The sequence below is a fragment of the Lampetra fluviatilis genome, chromosome 31 (genome assembly GCF_964198595.1).
Source record: "Lampetra fluviatilis chromosome 31, kcLamFluv1.1, whole genome shotgun sequence".
Classification (NCBI taxonomy): domain Eukaryota; kingdom Metazoa; phylum Chordata; class Hyperoartia; order Petromyzontiformes; family Petromyzontidae; genus Lampetra; species Lampetra fluviatilis.
Window position 1 is genome coordinate 3204741 of NC_136305.1, and position 19872 is coordinate 3224612.

The 19872-nt window shown below is 42.5% G+C and overlaps 1 protein-coding gene across 5 annotated transcripts in view; it reads left to right on the forward strand.

Moving 5' to 3' along the window:
* Positions 1 to 19672, forward strand: part of LOC144943456 (la-related protein 4-like) — a 58069-nt gene extending 38397 nt beyond the window's left edge. For 3 of the 5 annotated variants that reach the window (XM_078870888.1, XM_078870889.1, XM_078870892.1), the window contains 13 exons: positions 713 to 849; positions 2461 to 2564; positions 3539 to 3649; positions 3914 to 3967; positions 4112 to 4348; positions 5803 to 5909; positions 7280 to 7318; positions 8636 to 8917; positions 9293 to 9347; positions 10319 to 10471; positions 11755 to 11867; positions 12255 to 12507; positions 13516 to 19672. In XM_078870888.1, coding sequence (XP_078727014.1) covers positions 713 to 849; positions 2461 to 2564; positions 3539 to 3649; positions 3914 to 3967; positions 4112 to 4348; positions 5803 to 5909; positions 7280 to 7318; positions 8636 to 8917; positions 9293 to 9347; positions 10319 to 10471; positions 11755 to 11867; positions 12255 to 12507; positions 13516 to 13923 — 2053 coding nt within the window. In that variant the 3' untranslated portion in view covers positions 13924 to 19672. The remainder of the gene's footprint in view (positions 1 to 712; positions 850 to 2460; positions 2565 to 3538; positions 3650 to 3913; positions 3968 to 4111; positions 4349 to 5802; positions 5910 to 7279; positions 7319 to 8635; positions 8918 to 9292; positions 9348 to 10318; positions 10472 to 11754; positions 11868 to 12254; positions 12508 to 13515) is intronic. The other 2 variants (XM_078870890.1, XM_078870891.1) reach the window with 2 other exon arrangements.
* The last annotated feature ends 200 nt before the right edge of the window (positions 19673 to 19872 follow it).

A 19872-nucleotide genomic window follows, 5' to 3' on the forward strand; every position in this document is an offset into this window, starting at 1 on the left:
TGTCTTTGAGTTGTGTGCCTTTTGGCGTCATCTGGTCCAACACCATGTGAGACTAGGCTCTAAAAAAAGCTGTCTCGGGTGTGGGCCAATCAATTTCAAGGACAGTGCATACATTATCAGAGTTGTGTTTTTTTGTTTGCATTCTGACCACAGGTTTTGTGGTCAATGCAAACATGACTCCTTGTAAAAAAAGTGTCAGTTTTGTTGCCAGATAAAAGGGTAAAAAAACAATTATCATATTTTGCTACTGGCAAAGGAGGTTCCAATGGTGCATTCTCTGTGTTTGAGTAAAGATGATCTGAATGAAGAGATTCAACCTTGTCTACAGACATCATAATTTGGGATGGTTTTTATTCTTCGAGTAAATATGGTAACATACATTTCAGGTATATAAGAAGGCTATAACAAAGTGAAACTATGCAAAAGAGATTAGGTTAGTGGGTTTCCACTCTTTTAGAACTCCGAGTCATTTTGCAAAAATGTGAGTCTATACATAAACACTTTTTTCAACTTCCCTTAAAGTGGTATTCCTGGAGGGATAAAGGGTTGACTCGCCTAAATCAGGATGTGAACTTAGAACCTGATTGGAACATTCTAAACACTGCACCAGCCTGCCCCTTGTGTTACACTATAATTAATAAAACTAGGAATTGCTTTAATGTGCTCTTTTTGCACGTGTGTGTTCTGCGTTGATTGCATGTGTCGTCTACAGAGAGAACCTGGCCAATGACCTATATCTGGTGTCTCAAATGGACAGCGATCAGTATGTGCCCATCTGGACCATTGCCAACTTTAACCAAGTCAAAAAGCTTACGACTGATAAGGACCTTATTGTGGAGGTCCTCAGATGTAAGTACTTTATTCATGGTAAAGTGCAGAACAGCATCTGGGATGAGCTTGTGCTTCTGTGTAAATCAGTTGAAAATGGCAGTGTGAGATGTTGTGCCTCGTACCATGTCCCAGCTAAATTTTGGTCACTATGGACATTCAAGATGCATACCTAGGCTTAATTTTCCTGCATTGTCTTAACATTGAATTATTGCTCATTGACATGAAGCATCGGTGTGACTGCATTAACATGTGTGAGAGTCACAGGAACACTTTGTCACCAAAGTGCTTTTTAGTGTGACTTTTAAAGCCTTAAAAAATAACAAAAGCTTCAAACACATGTTGGACAGCCAAGAACACCCCGGTTTATCTCCTCGCTGAGCACTTTGTTTATTGGGTTGTCTTATTTGAATTGCGTACTGTCCCTCTTTGCATCGTCTCGGCCCACATCGAGTAGCAAGCGTAGTGGGAATTGTGTTCATGGGCAGCCCTTTGTTAATCTACTGCTGGATTATGGCCTGTTCATGCTGTGTGAGTCGCGGGGAATTATTGCATCAAACTGCAACCACGCTGGTCGCATTGATGGTTGGTGAAAGCAGGGGGAGTGTACACGTGGACAGAGAAATACAGGACCACGATGAATTTTGCTGCATTGCCCTCTGCTGCCCATTACTTAGGCCCGCAGCAACATATAACAACAATCTTTTGGTCATGGTAATCACTCATCCAAGCACTGTTTGACTTCCGAAATCTGATGATATCAATTGGGTGCGGTTTGGGTGATTTGGTAACAGGCCAGGCAGGCAAATTAACTTCAAATTTTGTTACAAAAGAAATGAGTGTTAGGTGACAGCATTTAGTGCCATTCAACCATGCCTTCATGTATGTATGTATGTTGAACTTCTTTCGCACCGTACATAGCCAACCGTGTTATTCGGATTTGATGGGGGACGACGACAAACTAAACACACAAAGAAACAAGTTCTCCCATTAGCGAGGCCTGGATTTATCCTTTCGTTGAAGTGTAATGTCGCCCATTGTGAATTCAGACGCATGTCCACAAAGTTAAAGTCGTATATGCTGTCTGTAGGCATTTTAAATCTAGGCATTTTTTACGTCCTGAGTGTTTGAGCAATGCCAGAAGTTTGGTCATGCAAATAGTTTTTTTTTGCATTTAAGATGCATGCAATTTGCATGTGAAAGCCATATTGAAGCACAATATTTGCTCGGGTGTTTTAATTGCATATTACTATTACTTAGAATACAAAATCTTTTCTGCATTGTGCTTAATCCTTTATGCTTACATTCAATTGTATTCGTTCTCTTTAAGTTAATTTCTTTGTGGAGAGCCGTTTGAGATGCACCTGTGCATTTTAATTCCCGGCCTGCTTTTGTGTCCGTAAATAGTAAGTCGCATTTTAATTCTCTTTTATGGAATTCATTCTTTGTCTACATTAGTGCTTGGATCCAGGTGCTTCAGTGTAGCATCTTGATCAAAGCAAATGTGATGATCATTAGTCATCTGTAAGCACTCGTTACATACCTGTTAGCACTTATCATGTGATCCTAAGAACGGTCGCAATATATTTTTCTGTGTTTTTCATCCACCTGTAATCTTTTCGTCTCTTGCAGCATCAGCAGTAGTGCAGGTGGATGAGAACGGCGAACGAGTTCGACCTAACTACAAGCGGTGTGTCGTCATTCTGCGGGAGATTCCAGAGACCACTCCAATCGAGGTATAATCCGTTCAATAATTCCAGCAACCCCGGTTTCTATTCCAGGGTACAGTGAAACCTGGGATTGCGAGCATAATTCGTTCCGGAAACGAGCTCGTAATCCAAAGCACTCGTATGTCAAAGCGAATTTCCCCATAATAAATAATGTAAACTCAGATGATTCGTTCCACAACTCCAAAATATTCATATAAAAATGATTAATACAATATACTGTACCTTTTTATATTTGTATTTAAATTTAATATATAGTAATTAAATGTATTGATTACATTTAATCGTGGCTGGTGTAAGGGAGATGAGAAAGAGTAGAGGAGGGTTATTGTGTAGGACGACTTTCACTTGCAGTACAGTTACTAAAGAACAGTCGCTACACTTGGACACAAAATTAAAAAATGCTTTACGCACACACACACGTGGTCACAACACTATACTGTAGTAAACAGTAAACGCTCGCACGGATGTTGACTGTGCGAGTGAGGCAAGCAGACTTGAGACCGAGCATGGGAGATGATTACCCACAATCCCGCAGCGAGAGAGAAGAACCATTGGCTCAGTTGTGATCACGTGACACTCGGCAGACAAAGCGTATACTGTACATACTGCTCGTATTGTAAGACATCGCTCATTTATCAAATTAATATTTATTTAAATATTTTGCTCGTCTTGCAAAACACTCGCAGACCAAGTTACTCGCAATCCAAGGTATCACTGTACATATATTTTGAAAAACACCAGTGGCAATCTGCACCTGTATTTGTCATGGAGCGCTCTCCTACTTTGACTTTAAGTTTGACCACCTTAAAATCAATCCATTAAAACAAGTGGTCAGCAATAGCCATGCAAACCTGACTGCAATTAGGCAAGGTGCCAGGTTTATCTAGTGATTATCTTACCCACAATTATCTGCTCATTGACAGTTGTTTGTATGACAGTCTAAGCAGAGGATTGGGGTTGCGTTTGTGTGTTTATTTCAGGAGGTTGAGGCCTTGTTTGGGGGTGAACAGTGCCCGAGGTTCATCAGCTGTGAGTTTGCTCACAACAACAGCTGGTACATCACCTTTGAGTCGGACACGGACGCCCAACAGGTGAACGCATGCCTTGGGAGATGCCACTCTTACCACGCCACCATGTAGTGTTGTGAAGAGGCCACGTTGCCCTGTTTTACAATGCGTGTGGTGTTGTGCCATATTTAAAATTAAAATGTATTATATTTATTGTGCAGCCGTTCTTTTCTCAAATGTGATATTTTATAGCTTAATTGTTTCGGTCTGACCCAACCACTTACTAGAGAAAGTAAGAAAAAAAATCTGTGTTTTAGAGCAGTTGATATTTTTGTTTTTTTATGACAGGCATTCAAGTACCTGCGAGAAGAAGTGAAAACCTTCCTGGGAAAGCCCATCATGGTAACGGGCTTGTCGCAGTCTGTTAACTGACATCATGAAATTACTAATCCCACAGCACTAGATATCTCTTCATTCGCTTTAATCTTTAATGCAACGTCAGGTCGGTGCCAATTCCCCCCCCCCCCATCTGTAACCCCATCCCAGGCTCGCATCAAGGCCAAGCCCATTGCTATCAACACGTTCCTGCCCAAGAATGGCTTCCGGCAAGCAGAGATCAGCATGTACCCCCTGCAGCAACAGCAGCAGCAGCAACAACAGCAGCGCTTTGCTACACCAGTCTACCTGCAGCCCATATACAGCACGCCACAGCAGTTTGGCTTCTATGGCGTGCTTCCTCCACCGGTCTGGCCCCCGTCATCTGCTTACTTCGAAGGGCCGCTGGTGAGAAGGCTTCCCCCTGTCGATCCTGTAGAAGTCCCTCCACTGTGTTGAAGAGGCAGCGAGGGCAAATGGGGACGGAAGATTTGTGCACGAGCTGAAGCGTGTAACGTGCATCAGTGTGTGATTATCCAGTGTCAAGAGTTTACACGAGGGAATCGGCAGTGGATGCCCACAAGGCTGATCCTGGTGCCTTTTTTTTTTCCCAAATAATTGTGCTGGAATTGTGAGTGATTGAAATCTTACCATTTAATTTGACATTTTCCTTGAGGGCTTCATGGTGATGTTTTTTTGTACGTGTACAGCCGTTTTGTCAGTCCATTGGAAGGTGAGAACCCCTCCATGCTTCACGAGTCGTGGTTAATTAACCATATTTCGCCACACTGATCATTGTTCGTTGGTGAAGGCGGGGAGCATAGATTTTGGGATGCAGTATATTCCAGTACGAAAATAAATGTAGTTACACTATGTATGTTGAACGTCTTTCGCACCGTACGTAGCCAACCATGCTAATCCTGAGGTGCAATAAGCATGGTTGGTTACACTGCCCTCTGTTGGAAACACATCCCCCACCACATCAGTCTTGAAAACTTGCTCTATGCTGTGTTAATATGCCAAATAAGTTACAAGACTAATTAAACTAATTTCTCAGCACTAGTCTGTACAGTGAGGACGGATTTCTTTTTGTGAAATATTTCTTTAAAACTACGTGGTTTCTTTTCGTTGTAAATCATCACTGGATTTGTTTGACTTGGGGAAAGCTAAAAGGGGCATTACATCTCTTTTTACCATTCTGTGTTAATCGTTTGCATTTAAAAATATTACCATACTTATCGTGGTAGCCAATGTATCATCACTGATGCAGTGGCAATTATCACGTGTTCTGTACGGCAACATAATATCGAATGTGATGGATGTTCAATGCTAAAATATCGCCAATGGCCATGGTAGATGGATATTTAAAAAATATATTTTTATTACTTCTGAATTTCAGTCTGCTGATAACATTAGTGCGGATTAATATATCAATGAGATTGGTACCCAACTAGATGAATCACTTTAATGTATTATGATACGAACATTGTGCTATATATCGAGTAATTTTATTACGTAGCAGAGGTAGAGTAAAGGGAAAAGTAAGTTTGCAATGCAAAAAGCGCACTCCTTAACTATATTGACTTTTAACAGTTGTCACACCTGTGTGCTTGATGTTTAATTGCGCAGATGGAAAGTAGGAGGAATATTTTTTTATTGTAATCCATCAAAACACGCCTTGGCACTGATACCAGAGCGTGATACCATAACGCTCGGTGCGGGAGAAAGCCAGTTCAATATTAACCAAACTGACTTGGGCATCTCGGATATAAAGATAGCAGTGCAACATATGACGGAGCAAGCAAATGACCGCGTACAAATATAACAACAAATGCATTTTCTTCGTGTTCCGCTTTTCAAAGGCGCAGTTTCCAAGCAGTGGCTTCCTGAACGGGTTCACCTCGCCTTCGCCGTTTAAACCAATACCAGCTCCTCAGAATCACATCAGACACCTCTACACTCGCAGCAGGTGGGCAAAAGACTCATTGCTGACAGTCAATCTTTGTGTGTTGCCACGAAGCACATGTTGCCTTTCCGCACCAGCATCGTTGAAAAATTTGGTTCCGAAGACTTTTGTTGCTCGTGACTTTGTGGAGTGAGAAATGGTCCTTGGACACATCAGATATGGTTGACATCTTTTGCATTTAGATTTAGTTAGCTGCTTTTCATTCTTCCAGCAGGCAAGCATTTCGCAATTCTTTAACTGTCTTGCCTGTTGGCATGCTGTCTTGGTGTTTCCCGAGTTTACGGTATCAGCTGTGATTTTTTTTTTAATCAACAGGTATGAGGGGGCTATTTTTGGTTTGCTATTTAGGTAAATAAAAAAAATACCATCAGCACTCTTTCTGTATGATCTTTGATCACCGGAGCTGCTGGATAAATATTACATTATGTACATAATTTGTATTAAGAATGGTTGCATGCGGTATAGTTATCTTCCCATTGTTGTACAGCAAAAGGGAAAGGATAAATGCTTTTGATTGATTTCCCCTCCAAACCAAAAGCATTCCTCCTCGGACTACTGTTCGGCATCATGAATGTGTGGAGAAAGCTACCGTAAAACTGGCGGAACTTCTAGTGGCATCGGTTTGTATGCACGTGCATTTGTAAATCCTCTTTTTAAAATATTTTGTGTTGTCGGCCCACCAAAGTCAAAATGGCCTTCCAGTGGCGAGCACATAGCAGCGTTTGCATGTCGCCTGCTGCAAGATCTTGCACATTTTCTTGGTGAAGGGTGCAACTCGGGTCAGTTGTCAAAAGTGACTCCCAGGGCCGAGACTTGGATACCTCTCAATTTGGCCCCCTTCATTCAAATAGTAGGACATTACAAAGCAGGGCGGTGCGGTGAAATTAAGGTCGCTTCTTTAGTCTGTCCTTGGCAAAACAGAATTGCGCACATCGTGCACACTTGTGTCAAAAGTGTGTTTTGAGACAAGCCATGCTCGAATTTCACTCGCATGCATGCTCAACTGCAAAGCACGATGTTGCTGACATTGCCGTGTTGACAAAGCAGATATACGTGCTTGCACACACATTTCCAAACACTGGAGCGGTTTTGTTCCTAATGCTTCTTTAACCGTGATGAAAACAACTCAACCAGCAAGGTACGAGACAATACAAAAAAAAAGATCTTATCGTGTACAGTCATAGTCTTGATTTGAGCTACGCAATTAACATTTTTATTTCCACGTTCTCAGTCTCTGTAAAGGGCAGGGCCTATTTCTAAAAAAGCAGGTTGCTGCCATTTGTCTTGAGTCCTGGCAGTGTTCAATTTCATCACTTTGTACACGGGTAACCTATGTGCTAATGCTGTCTTCCTTGTTCCTTGTGATGCTGTAGAATGCCTCTGTTCAGCAGGAAGGGTGTTAATAACTACAGGTACTTTTTTGTGCACTTCAGGCCATGTATTTCATGCCGCTCCTTTATCCAGGCGAATGCGTGCGGCCACGCAAATGTTTATCTCAAAGCATCAGAAAATGATGTGACGCGCTCGCGTGCGTTTCACGTGTGTGTTGTTTGGCAGCGACATGGCTTGTTTTTATAGGAGAAATTTGAAATATGCGGTGCGTTCAATTGATTTTTCATTTGTTTTGTTGTGACTCGTGTTATATTTAATTGAAGGCGCGTTTCACTACTGCTTGGTTAACACTACAAATAGTTAATGCAAAATGATTTGGCAGATGGTCATTTTAATTTGGCCATTCTCTAACATCAAGCTTTGCAAATGATAACCCATCACTGTACCCGCTGTTTTAAAGAATAACTGGAGCTTTGGGATTTCTTCAGAATGATGACATTTGACATTTCTTCATTAAGTCGGTCATGATGTATTGCTCACATGGTATTTTCCACTGCTTAAAATGGTAAATGGTCTAAATCAATTATTCCAGCTCACATTTCTGATGTTGATTATACTTTATTCTGTGAAGCAAATGTGTGCCCTGGTGTCTGAAAAGACTGTTTTAATCAAAATGAAAATGAATATTTATTGAACTATATGCGTGCTAAGTACTGCCCTAACGCATGGCACGTTTAATCCAACTTCTTCTTAACCACACTGCTGATGTGTACAAAATGGTATCACCTTTTGGCTTCATTAGCTTTTAAGCATCAAATGTTACACATTTTCTTAGAAATCTGAGGCTTTAGTTCAAACCTTGGCACCATCTCATCCATGAACCATAACATGAAGCTTAGGTAATGCATTTATCGATAATATTTTTTTTTGCTGTGCAGTTCTGTGATCATTAATATCTTGTATTAAAAAAGATCTGTTCTTACAATCATGCATGTCAATAGAAATTGCTGAAATGAAGATTTCAATAAGACATCTACAATTTCCTCTGCTGTATTCAAATAAGGTTTTTGAAAAAACTTGACATGCCATCGTGCATTGTTTTGGTGTGTTTATTGATACCAAACAATTGTCCACTCATCATAACATTTGCAAAATGCCACTGCATTAATTTAGAACAAGTCCGGCATGACTTCTAACTAATCCTGGATGGTCAATTGGAGAAACTGCCAGCCCGCATTGTCATCCCTTGCCGCAAATTTATAATTTGTTTCCATTGAGATATGCTTCCATAATTTACTGCGGGTTAGCATGAGACCTCGGAGGCATGTCATGGAGTGTGATTATAATGACGAATGATCTCTCTCCCTTCTGGTTCTCTTCCCCCCCCCCAACCTCAGACACCAAGGCAAGCCTCACGGAAGGGCGAGCGGTAGTGAGCGCTCGGCCTCGGAGGGTGGCACTCCGCTGGCGACCGCCGCCACGTCCCCCGCGTGCGACCAGGCGCTGCCCAACGGCGGGGACAGCAGCCCGCAGCCCGCGACGCGGTACAGCTTTACGGCGCACGGCAGTGCGGGCACAGGCGTGAGCGGCGGCGGCGGCGGTTACAGCCGGAAGGACGCGGGGTCACCTCGAGCGGACAGCAACTCGGCAGAAGGGCACGCGCCCTTAGCCCGGGGAAGGTATAGCAAACAAGACGAACGTAATAAAAAAAACACATTCCCTGGTTAGAAAGCGTGCTTTCTAAAAAAAACACACACACACACTGCCTCCGTCCTTTTGAGGCACGTTCAAATGCTCTGGTTATGTTTAACACGTAGGCTTTCGCGAGCAATATCGTCCATAATATAGGGGGGGTTTTGGGTTAGATCGCGTAAATACGCTCTGGTTATGGTTGTCGAGCGTAATCTTTGCAGTTCTCATATATTCCACAAGAGGGTAGTGTAACATCACATTATTACCCAAGTTATATGCTGCAAGTTGATGTACAAAGTGTATAGGATCTAAGCAAGCCTTAATTTTGGTCTTCTCATTTGCGCTATGTTTTACCGTCTCAGTCGGAACGGCTACAGGACAGGAGGCCGGAGGAGAAAAGAAGAAGAACGAATGGCTGTAAGAATTAAATCTATTTTTTTATTTTTATATTTCTCTTCTACGTGACTTTACCAAAAGAACCAAGAATATGTAAGAATTCAATTAAAGTCACATTCATGGCTGAAGCACGATCGCGCAATTGACTTGGCATATTTGAGATTTACAAATATATTGTTTACATGGCAATTCTCACATGTATCTAAATAGTATATTGCTCTTTTCAAGATCTGTTTTTTTACAAATATATACAAAGTCATGCATCGTGTGGTAGGGAAAGTATTGTTCAATGGTCATAAATGTTAGCCGGTCACCAATCATAATTCTTTGTCCTCTGCTCAGCCAATAATGAACTTGCAATATTACAAAACTCGATGTAAAGCTTTCGTGACTGCAGGGATTCATCTTCTTGGTTATTTCGGTAAAGTCACGTAGAATGGAAATAATAAAAAAATAAAAATATTATTTTATTATGTTTTATTATTTCCATTCTACGTGACTTTACCGAAAGAACCAAGAAGATTACACAACTCCTCGTGAGAGTACATGATAAAACCTACGTGTTAAACAGGTATGCACAGTTAAGGCAGTGCTTAACTTGGAAATTACAGGTAGGGATGGACAGAGCTGATAATAGCAGTAATAATAAAAACGTATGCTGAAAGTGAATTGGCAGTCACTGAACAAAACTTATCTAAATATTGGATGATTGACTTAAAAAATACCTTTAAACTTTACCTGCTTATATTAGGTAATGTGATGACCGCAGGCTTGTAGATAATCACGTGTTTCATCTTCTTGGTTCTTTCGGTAAAGTCACGTAGAAGGGAAGTAATAAAATAATAAAAATAAAACATAATTAAATTATTTTATTACTTCCCTTCTATGTGACTTTACCGAAAGAACCAAGAAGATGAATCCCTGCAGTCACGAAAGCTTTAAATCGAAAAATCACGTGTTTGTTTGCATGCCGCCTGTTTACCGTCCACCAGCCCAGTCCTCCTGCCCCAGTTATACCCGAGCCGGACTTTGAGCTGGCCCCATCCAACTTCCCCCCTCTACCTGGCGCTTCTCAAAGCATCCGGCCGGATGGGGTGTTTGAGAATCGCATGGCTGACGTCGTACGAGGGATTCCCAGAGAAAAGGTACTTATAAGAATTGAGCCCCCATTGCACTGACTTGCCTCAATTTGGTACTATTTCATGGGCACGTGTCTATCCGTTGGTGTCGTCACTGGGTTAGAGCACGTCCTCATCACAGCACTCGCTCTTGTGAGTTTCTCCATGCTGAACTGGGTTTGCTCTTGATGGTATTCTACCATGTCCATCTTTGTCATCTTCTTGCCCTTCTGACTTTTGAGTTTCCTGAGGAGGAGGAGGTGTGACAGGGGGATGCCTGTGTGTCATGAGAGCAGCACATACACACATACAATGCTTGATTGACCGTGGCATGAATGTGCCCAAGGGGGATATGAAAAATAGGTTTAATGCGTCCTGAATTATTCTCGTAACAGTCCTGTTGCATTATATACAAGGCTGTGTGTATAAATGCTGCTGACGGCATCGCTTGCAAAAGCACACTTGTGAATGCAAAAAGCAATCTTCATTCAGGCCAAGTTGAATATTGAGGAATAGGGTTCACTCTAACTTGTAAATTAATCTTCATGCATATAGTACTTGCAGCCACTGTATCACGTTTACTTCAACAGTGGTGTGTTGATTTAAAGATTTCGTGACTGCAGGGATTTATATTCTTGGTTCTTTCGGTAAAGTCGCATATTATTTCTCTTCTACGTGACTTTACCGAAAGAACCAAGAAAATATAGTGTTGTGTTCTGCAGATCTGTATCCATAGTAACTTACCAGTGTCCTTCTCACCCCGACACAATTGTACACCTTTAATTAAACGTCCCTCACCTTTGCAGCAAGAGGAGTCTCGTGTGTGCATCTCTATCGCAGCATTTGGGTGCAGTACCTCACGTGTGGACAATAAGTTATTGGAGGCATCTCGGAAGTTGTTTTGTGATGTCGCCCACCAATGTGGCCTTTCTATAACGTGGGGTGGTGATAAGACTGCTTTCTGGGAGAGTTCCGAAAGGAAATTCTTTTCATCCCCCATATGATATCAATAAGCACAATTGGAATATAAATATCTAAATTACCAAATAATATAAGTCGGCTCTTTTAATTACCAGGATTGTGGACAATTATTGGAGCGTGTACCGTTTTACGTTTCGGTATTGAGTAATGGACTTTTATTGATATGATAACTGAGCTTTTCTTCCAGCGTTACATTTGGGAGAATTGAACGTGTGTTTTAAGTAACGAGAGACGCTCGATTCTGAGTTGTTTTTCGGAATTCACTCCAGGTGAGCTTTTCCAAAATGTTTTGTCCTCATCGTACACGATGGCATTGTGTTTTATTTCAGCACGCAAATAATGACGAGAACTCGAATTCGACGGTGGACGCGAGAGAGGGAGCGGAGAGCACACAAGCCTTGGCCATCAGCCCCTTGAATTCCCCAACTGTGAAAACCGTCAGGTCTGTATCACTCCCCTTAATTGCTACCATTATTTTAGATGAGAGCCCATTGAGACGAAAATGTTATTTCGAGGGAGACTTGGCAATTACGAAGGAGCAGCATGCTATGTGTAATGTCTTTATTATTTGGAACATGACCCTTGCCGCCTTTGGCCCATTTAAAACCTTCACTGCACAATGAGACGGCTGACAATATGCCGCTCCTTCCTGCCTGCAAAAAGTAAGCCATTTATAAAGTGTACATACAATTCCGTGTAACTCTTTCAGGGGTAATGCATGCTAAAGTTGTTTAGGCATTACTGCTGATAAGTCCCACCCTGCCGTGGAAACGTCGTTAGTTGTTGCGTTGGATCGCAGCGCTCAGAGATCGTCGTCCATGTGTCGCAGTGAGAGCAGGAGTAGCATGGCGACGGTGGCGGTAGCAGCAGCCACTGTGGCAGACGTGAAGCATCCGCCAAAGTCTCCGCAGCCGCGAGCCACACACGGACAGCCCGCATCGCCTCAGCCTCAACCGCAACCCCAGCCCCAGCCTCCGCCCCAGCCCCAGTCCCAGCCCCAGCCAGCATCCCCTGCAGGTGGTGGCAGCAGCAGCAGCAGCACCAGCGGCAGCAGCAGCATCGGCAGCCCCACAGATGTGCAGGTGAGAGGTCGTTTCTCAAAGTGCATCGCTGAAAATGGAAACGTGGACAGTGTTATGCGGGTAGACGGACCTGCTTTTAAAATGCTGCCGCCTTCCCTCCAGCCACCAAATATACACACGAGCTAAAGCAACCGACCAACAATCCAGATACCCGTGTACAGCCCTTTTGTCAGTCCTCTGTCAGTCCTATTCTGGATGGGGGGCTCTCTCCACACTGTGCGGGGGTCTTGAGGGTTAATTTTGAAGGGTTGACATGGGGGTAAATTCGTTGTGAAGCATAGAGGTACAGTAACATTACCATTGTAAATGTGTGTTTACTCTACAACACACCGGTTTGCTGAGCTAGTAACGAATTTGGATATTTTGTTTACTTGAAAAACCTTGTTAATTGGCTGTGTCGGGTGGTGGTGGGTTTGACGACACATTTATATTTACGCGATCTAACACAAAAAACCTCTTATGGATACTACAGTACTGTTATTCTGTCATTGAGGTGTAGTGTCCACCGTCTCTGCTTAACCCTTATTTAGCTTGAGGTTTGATGACCTCGGCTACATTCCGTGTGAATTGGTCATCAGCAAAATATGCAAAGTGCACACAGCACAACCAAAGAGCAAAGGTGCCTATCACTAAACTCGTATGATAATAAAATACCTATTTAATGGCCATTAAAAACTCCACTGATCATGCTTTTGAGGTATTTGTCCATGTTATTTTAGCATTTTTTTTGTGTGTGGAAGGAAACTGGAGTGCCCAGATAATAAACAATCCACATTTAAAAGTGGTGACACTCAAACTTAGTGTAACGAGTTGAATGTCGCTTTCTTTGTAGAAGTTGACGCGACTCGGATTCATAATTGTCTTCCAGAATATAGTCCACTGCTGTGCAGCATGAAGGATGAGAAACTAGGCCTCTGTGAAGGTAATAAGGGCTCTTTTGGTAATCAATGAACTGTACATCTGAGTTGTGTGTGTGTCTATGTCTGTGTGTTTTATTGATCAAACCAGGAACCGAAGAAACTCAGTTACGCCGAGATCTGCCAGAGAGCGCTGAAGGACGGCACTGTCCAACTGCCAGCACAGCCTCATTCCCAGCCCTTGGCACGGGAACACAAGACCAGCAGCAGCAGCAGCAACAACAGTGTCCAGTCCAACTCCTCCAACAACGCCGTGGCTTGTGGCAGCGATGGAATCAGCAGGCGTGACGGTCAGGGCAGGGCCGCCGCCGAAGGCGCGGCGGTGGCAGACAAGACGGACGTGCGTTCATCTCGCGACTCGCGCGAGCCACAGCGGCTCGCCGGGGTTGTCGGCGGGAGGGCGGCAATGGCGCGACGGCCTTCTCCACAGGGCTGGTACCACGGAGGGCGTCGCGCCAGCCGGGAGCACGGCACGCCGCCACCCAAGTCGCCAAAGTGACCTGGGCTTGGCAGCGAGCGGGGGGGGGCAGCTCTGCCCCTCTTGACCTCTGTGAGACGGTGTTGGAGGATGGGAGGTGGCAGGAAAAGATAAATAATAAATTCTACCACACCAAGGGCAGAGCGCTCAACCAGACAAGACCCCTTCCCTACGTGCGGTGAGAGAGTTTTGATTGCGAATAGAGGGAGAAAAACACACGGAAGACGATGAATATAAGTCTTAACTTTTTTCCAGGCTTGACCACGACATTTTGCACTTGAAATGCAAGGCATTGCCGATGCTACGGTGTGTACATGCCCATTTCTTTAGAAGGGTGGTGGTCGGTGCGACAAAGAAAAGGAACATCTACAGTCAGTACAACACCACTCAAACATGGGTTTACAGGTACAAGTTGGACACCAAAGTGGTCATTTTTTTCTATTCTCCCCAGCCCCCTTTATTTTTTCCTCCCCATTGTGAGATAATATATGCAAAATGCGCAACGTTTCTATCACACTGCTGTGCAATTCTACTAAATATATACCATTGTCAATCGTGCATTGTGCACACGTAGTGCAGAGCATACATATTTATTTAAAGCAGGCGTTACCCATTGTTTAAAAGTCGAATATATCCTCGCGCTCAGGCAACCTGCTGGCAAGAAAAATGGGCAGCAAACATTTCAACATTTTTTGAAAAAAAATATATATAACAATCTGGTAATCTTTAAATAATGATGGGCTTTATATGTGCAATAGTTTAATTCAAAAATCTGAATACTACTGTTCCAAAGCCATTGTTTTAACTCGGTGTTTGTTTTTTTCTCAAACAACATGGGGGGCTTTTTCAGCCGATAATATTCGATGCCAGGTAATGGACAGATGTCATGGCCTGCTGCCATGCTATTGGGAAATGCGCCCACACAGCATGTAATTTCATGGAAAGATTCCTTCCAACAACAAGCGATTTGATGGAGTGAGCAAAACTTTGCTTACGTTTCATTTTGACTTGTTTTTTTTTCTCTAACACCTCCCCCCCCCCCCCCCCCCCCGATGTGATGCGGTAAAATAACTCTTCAAAGAAAGAAATTGAAAAGCGTGCATTTCAAAGGTGCAGGCAACCATCGCATGAGTTGGCGGGATGCATGCGATTGAACCGGCGCAGCCCACGTGCTTGGGTGGATAAGCCCCCCCCCCCCCACTCGTCCCCCTCATTACAGTGTGGTTTGCCCATTGTGGTTTACCCATTGTGGTCTACCCATTGTAGTCTACCCATTGTGCTTTACCCATTGTGGGTTTGCCCATTGTGGGTTTACCCATTGTGGGTTTACCCATTGTGGTTTGCCCATTGTGGTTTACCCATTGTGGTTTGCCCATTGTGGTTTTCCCATTGTGGGTTTACCCATTGTGGTTTGCCCATTGTGGTTTGCCCATTGTGGTTCGCCCATTGTGGTTCGCCCATTGTGGTTCGCCCATTGTGGTTCGCCCATTGTGGTTTGCCCATTGTGGTTTGCCCATTGTGGTTGGCCCATTGTGGTTTGCCCATTGTGGTTTGCCCATTGTGGTTTGCCCTTTGTGGTTTGCCCATTGTGGTTGGCCCATTGTGGTTCACCCTGAATTGGTGCGTTTGGTTAAAATACCCAAAAACGTGGACATTTTTTTTGGTGTAAATAGAACCCAACCCGGGTTGCTTTAAAACTCAACGCGATATACCACGATTTAAAGAACGTTGCGGTCATGGTTAGTTGCAAGGCAGAGTTGAGCGCGCTTATACCGTAGGGGCTGGAATGAGCGCGCGAGCGCAAAAATTTCGGAGGGTTGTATGAATCCCCATTTTTTTTTGGCGCTGCGTTTTTGAAGCACTAGAAATGCCTTGTGTTCGTTACAGACAAAAAAAAATTAAAGGAAAAAACACCAAGCTGTCTTTATGTGAAGTATGATATTGTCCATCATCTCGTCTCTTCGACAACGTGAGGCATGTACAGGCCAAAATAACGTACAGTTAATAAAAGCCTGTTTATTTATTGCGGCAGCGTTTCTCGGTGCTTGCCATTCTGTGCATCGCTTACATGTTAAAGTCGGCCAGACCTGCAATGTCATGTGTACATATGCCAATCTGTTGGCGAAAATCAAATAACCACAGCGATTGATAATATTAACTGTACATAGTGTGTTACCTGTGTCAAAGACGCTATTGCTGTTAAGTGACAAAAAGTTGTATATCTAAATAATGAATATAAATGGCTTATAGAGTAGATCTGACAAATCACAAAATACAGTCTAAGCGATGATTATAAAACTGGAACATCATATGAATCAGCTACTTGTGAAAAACAAACTGAATGCTGGTTTATCAGGTGGTAAATGTTGCCAGAGTGCTGGGAATATACAGGCTCTTGAAGTCAAATCCAATTATCGTAGCATAGTGGTCAAAAAAGGTATTAAAAAACTAATTGATGACGGGACAGTTTTTGCACTGTATTTAGAGATAACAGTCATGAGATTGAGAAACGTGTAAGCAGTGTTGATTGTTTAAAGGAGAGCAGACATTGAGCAGGCGTTGGTGAGCTTCGGTAATTGATTTCAAACTGTTCAGGTTTGGGAAGTGAGCAAGTGACCTCTCCTCGGCCACTAAATTGACAGCCTTCTGCAGAGTGGCGTTAAGCATGCCACATGCTACTTGGCCACTTAATTTAGCATACAAGTTATTCTGTACTTTCATATGGGGAAATGCAGAAATGCTCATATATATAAAAAAAAATCTAATTGAAGTGGTTTTAACCATTTCAGACTGCTTTGATTAACTTGTGCTGCAGGTCCTGGTTAAAATGTTGACTTGATGATGTCGAAGTCATCCAGCCCTGTTTCGGACCAGCCTGTTGTGCTTGTACAGATCTTGCAGGTTATCTCACTTGGAGACCTTTGGGCAAATCAGAACATGTGCAAGGAAAACTGTTCTCTTAACCACCATCGTAACTACAATTTGGCACGAAGGTTGGACTCCACCAACACCTTTTGTATACACTGTAAACACTAAAGAGGCTTTCTTTTCATATCATGTGACTGTCCAGTCAGGGAATGCCCGAATAATAATAATCGTGCATAACTGGAGGCAATTAACAGACAGTCTGACGATTCTTGGGCATCGGTCAATCTGCTATGATGTTATTCTCAAATGTGACTTAGCAAGGCGATTATGTGATTGGCTGAAAGGGGACACGTGTGTGTGAGGCTCTAGTTTAAATTGTCATTGCTGGCCCTAATTGCCACAACCTCGGCTTCTGTTTTGGTAATTCCCCAGTGAGAGCCTTCTTCGTCTGGCTCCATCGAGTGACCAGGAATAATGTTGCGGCAAAGGGTGAAAACAAAAGTAGTGCGTTTTGGAATTTCTGCGTCCTGTTTTCTTGGGTATCTGAACGGCCGAAGGTTGGCTTTCCATTTGCTATGCAGTGGCTGACGGAAATTTGCAAACCACAAGAACGCATGCAGCTTTTATTTTAGTTGTTTGGTGGTTAAGCCCTGGCACGAATCGATAACTTGCTGAACTGAAGCGGAATGTCTCTTGCTGAAGAAACGAATGTGTAATGGTGGTGACAAAACGTGTTGGCACATCATTAATATTTTTTTTTATTCAACACTGGTATAATTCCATGTGGAAATAAACTCATTGGGCTCGCTTAAGGAGTTTTCCACGCCTGCAAGCAAGAGGTTAATGGCGGCTTCTGTTTGTGGCTGTTTGGAGAGTGACTTCCCCCCCCCTTCTGCCGAGGTTATGTTATTTATATCTTTTTTTTGCTTTGCCTGTGTCTCATTTACAGAGGGCTCTAATATAGAAAGTCAGTGTCGTAGAGTAAGATATAAAGCATTGGCGTTTAAGCTGCAGTGGAATTAAGCGATGCATGCCTTTGTGAGCTGCAGTCCTTCGTCATTTAATTGAAACATTGCTATTACTCTTTCGTGGCCAAAAAAATATTTTGATTGAATATTAGATATGAAGAACGATATATACAAAAAAAATGTTTTTGCATTTTGGAAAAATGTACTGAACAAAAGACATTTCTTTACGTTACGTATGGCCAAAACCAAAAAGCATTTTTGGCATGTTGGTGACTCTTACCACCCACCCAATTATGACCAAGGTGCTGTTTTTGTTAAACTCTTGGGCCCTGTTGTCGGTTGCATAAAATACAGGAAGTGATTTCCTCCCCCCCCCCTTCAACTTGCATTGCTTTAAAAAAAAAACTAACAGGAAACGTCCTGAAGGGTTTTATGCAACTTGACTCTGGGCCCCAGATTTACTATTTGTGAACCAAAATGTTACAAAGAGCACTGTGCTACCATAACACACAGCACACGGTTCAGTTCTTTGTATTTCTAGAAAATTCATATTTCTGTTGTGATGGAGATAAATTATCATTGGCCTTTGTGATGGCATCAAAGTGTTGGGTGCTTCCTCGGTGGATGCACTGTGACTTGCTGAGCCTTTGACATCCTTAACTTTTTTTACGTATATTTTTTTAATCGTACTGGTGTAAAATTAAATTTCATTTTTCCCCAAATCATATTGTAGGCCAGGGCGTTGCTGCAGTTGATGATGGAAGAATTACTATACGAAATGTTTTATTTGATTGATTCAACAAATATAACAACCAAACATTTTTAACACCAATTACATTAAACTTTAAGAATAATTTGTTGGCTTGTAGACGTTTTGATCCATCTGCCCTACTTAGCTCCATTAGTGTTATTTTGCCTTGTATTGGAAATCACCTGAATGTTAATCACTGTTAATCACTGTTTAACTTTAAATTGTGATGATATAGTTTGAAATTTTGACATGGCAGTTTTTTTTTAATATGATATTTGTAATGCATTACTGCTTTTATTTAGACGATAAAAAAGTGAATAGATGAAAGAATGCATAGAGATGTTTGCTTTTTGGCCAGAGGAAAACATCTGCCTGCTATAATTTATCACTAGTTGCAAAAAATGTACAAAAAAAACATAAAAACACAAATATATAAAATAACTTGTTGAATAGTATTGGCAGCGGGTTTGGTGTTAAATAGGTAAAAAAAATGTTCCTTGTGCACAATTATGATTAACTTGCTGTACACTGTGGAATATTGCTTCGAACTACATGGGGGGGAGAGGATCCCATCACTGATTTACGACAATGTCGCATTGTGATGTCAAAACTTGAATCTGGATCTGCGCCGGGTGGTGGTGACTTCTTTGCCTTAATTTTTTTGTATTTAATTCGGGGTGATTGTCGTCGTTGTCGTCGTTGCCGCGTGATGTTTTGCACCACGCTTGCTGAAATGCATGCTGCTGTTGCTCTGTTCTATGGCCAGCAGACTAACAATTGGCCTCTCTCTCTCGCACACACACACAGTCGTGTCAACAACTATAGAATAACTAAAAAAATGATTGATTAATTTAACAAATGAAATGATATCTCGCGTACTTTTTATTTCTTGGAGCCAGTAATCCACATGGTATTTGCTTTGCATCATTAAATGTGCTGTCATGTTCGCAGGAAGTATTTTCACCACTCGTATGTTTGGTTTTGTCTTCTTTTCCCACCATTATGTAATAAATTGCAAAAAAAAGTGTACGTTTAAAACAACGTTGTTGGAGGAAAAGACGACCGTGCACTTGAGATGAAGCTAATTCTGTAATGCGTGTTCATGTATATATTGTTTGTGCATCGAGACAACGGTACTATCTATGTTTTGTTTGTATTTTTTGCAAACATGCTACTTTGCTTTTATCTTGTCTCGTGTATATCATGGGGGCTTGGTGCGCTACTGGTGCCGATCGCAATGCGTTGTGGGACGTTTCGCATCTACAAACAATGAGTGCCTGGGGGAGATGGTGGGAATCGATGTACTGCACAAAAGTATAGATGGTCCAACACTTCTATGGCAAGTCCTATCGGCGAGCACCTATTATTTAGGAAACAAGGCGA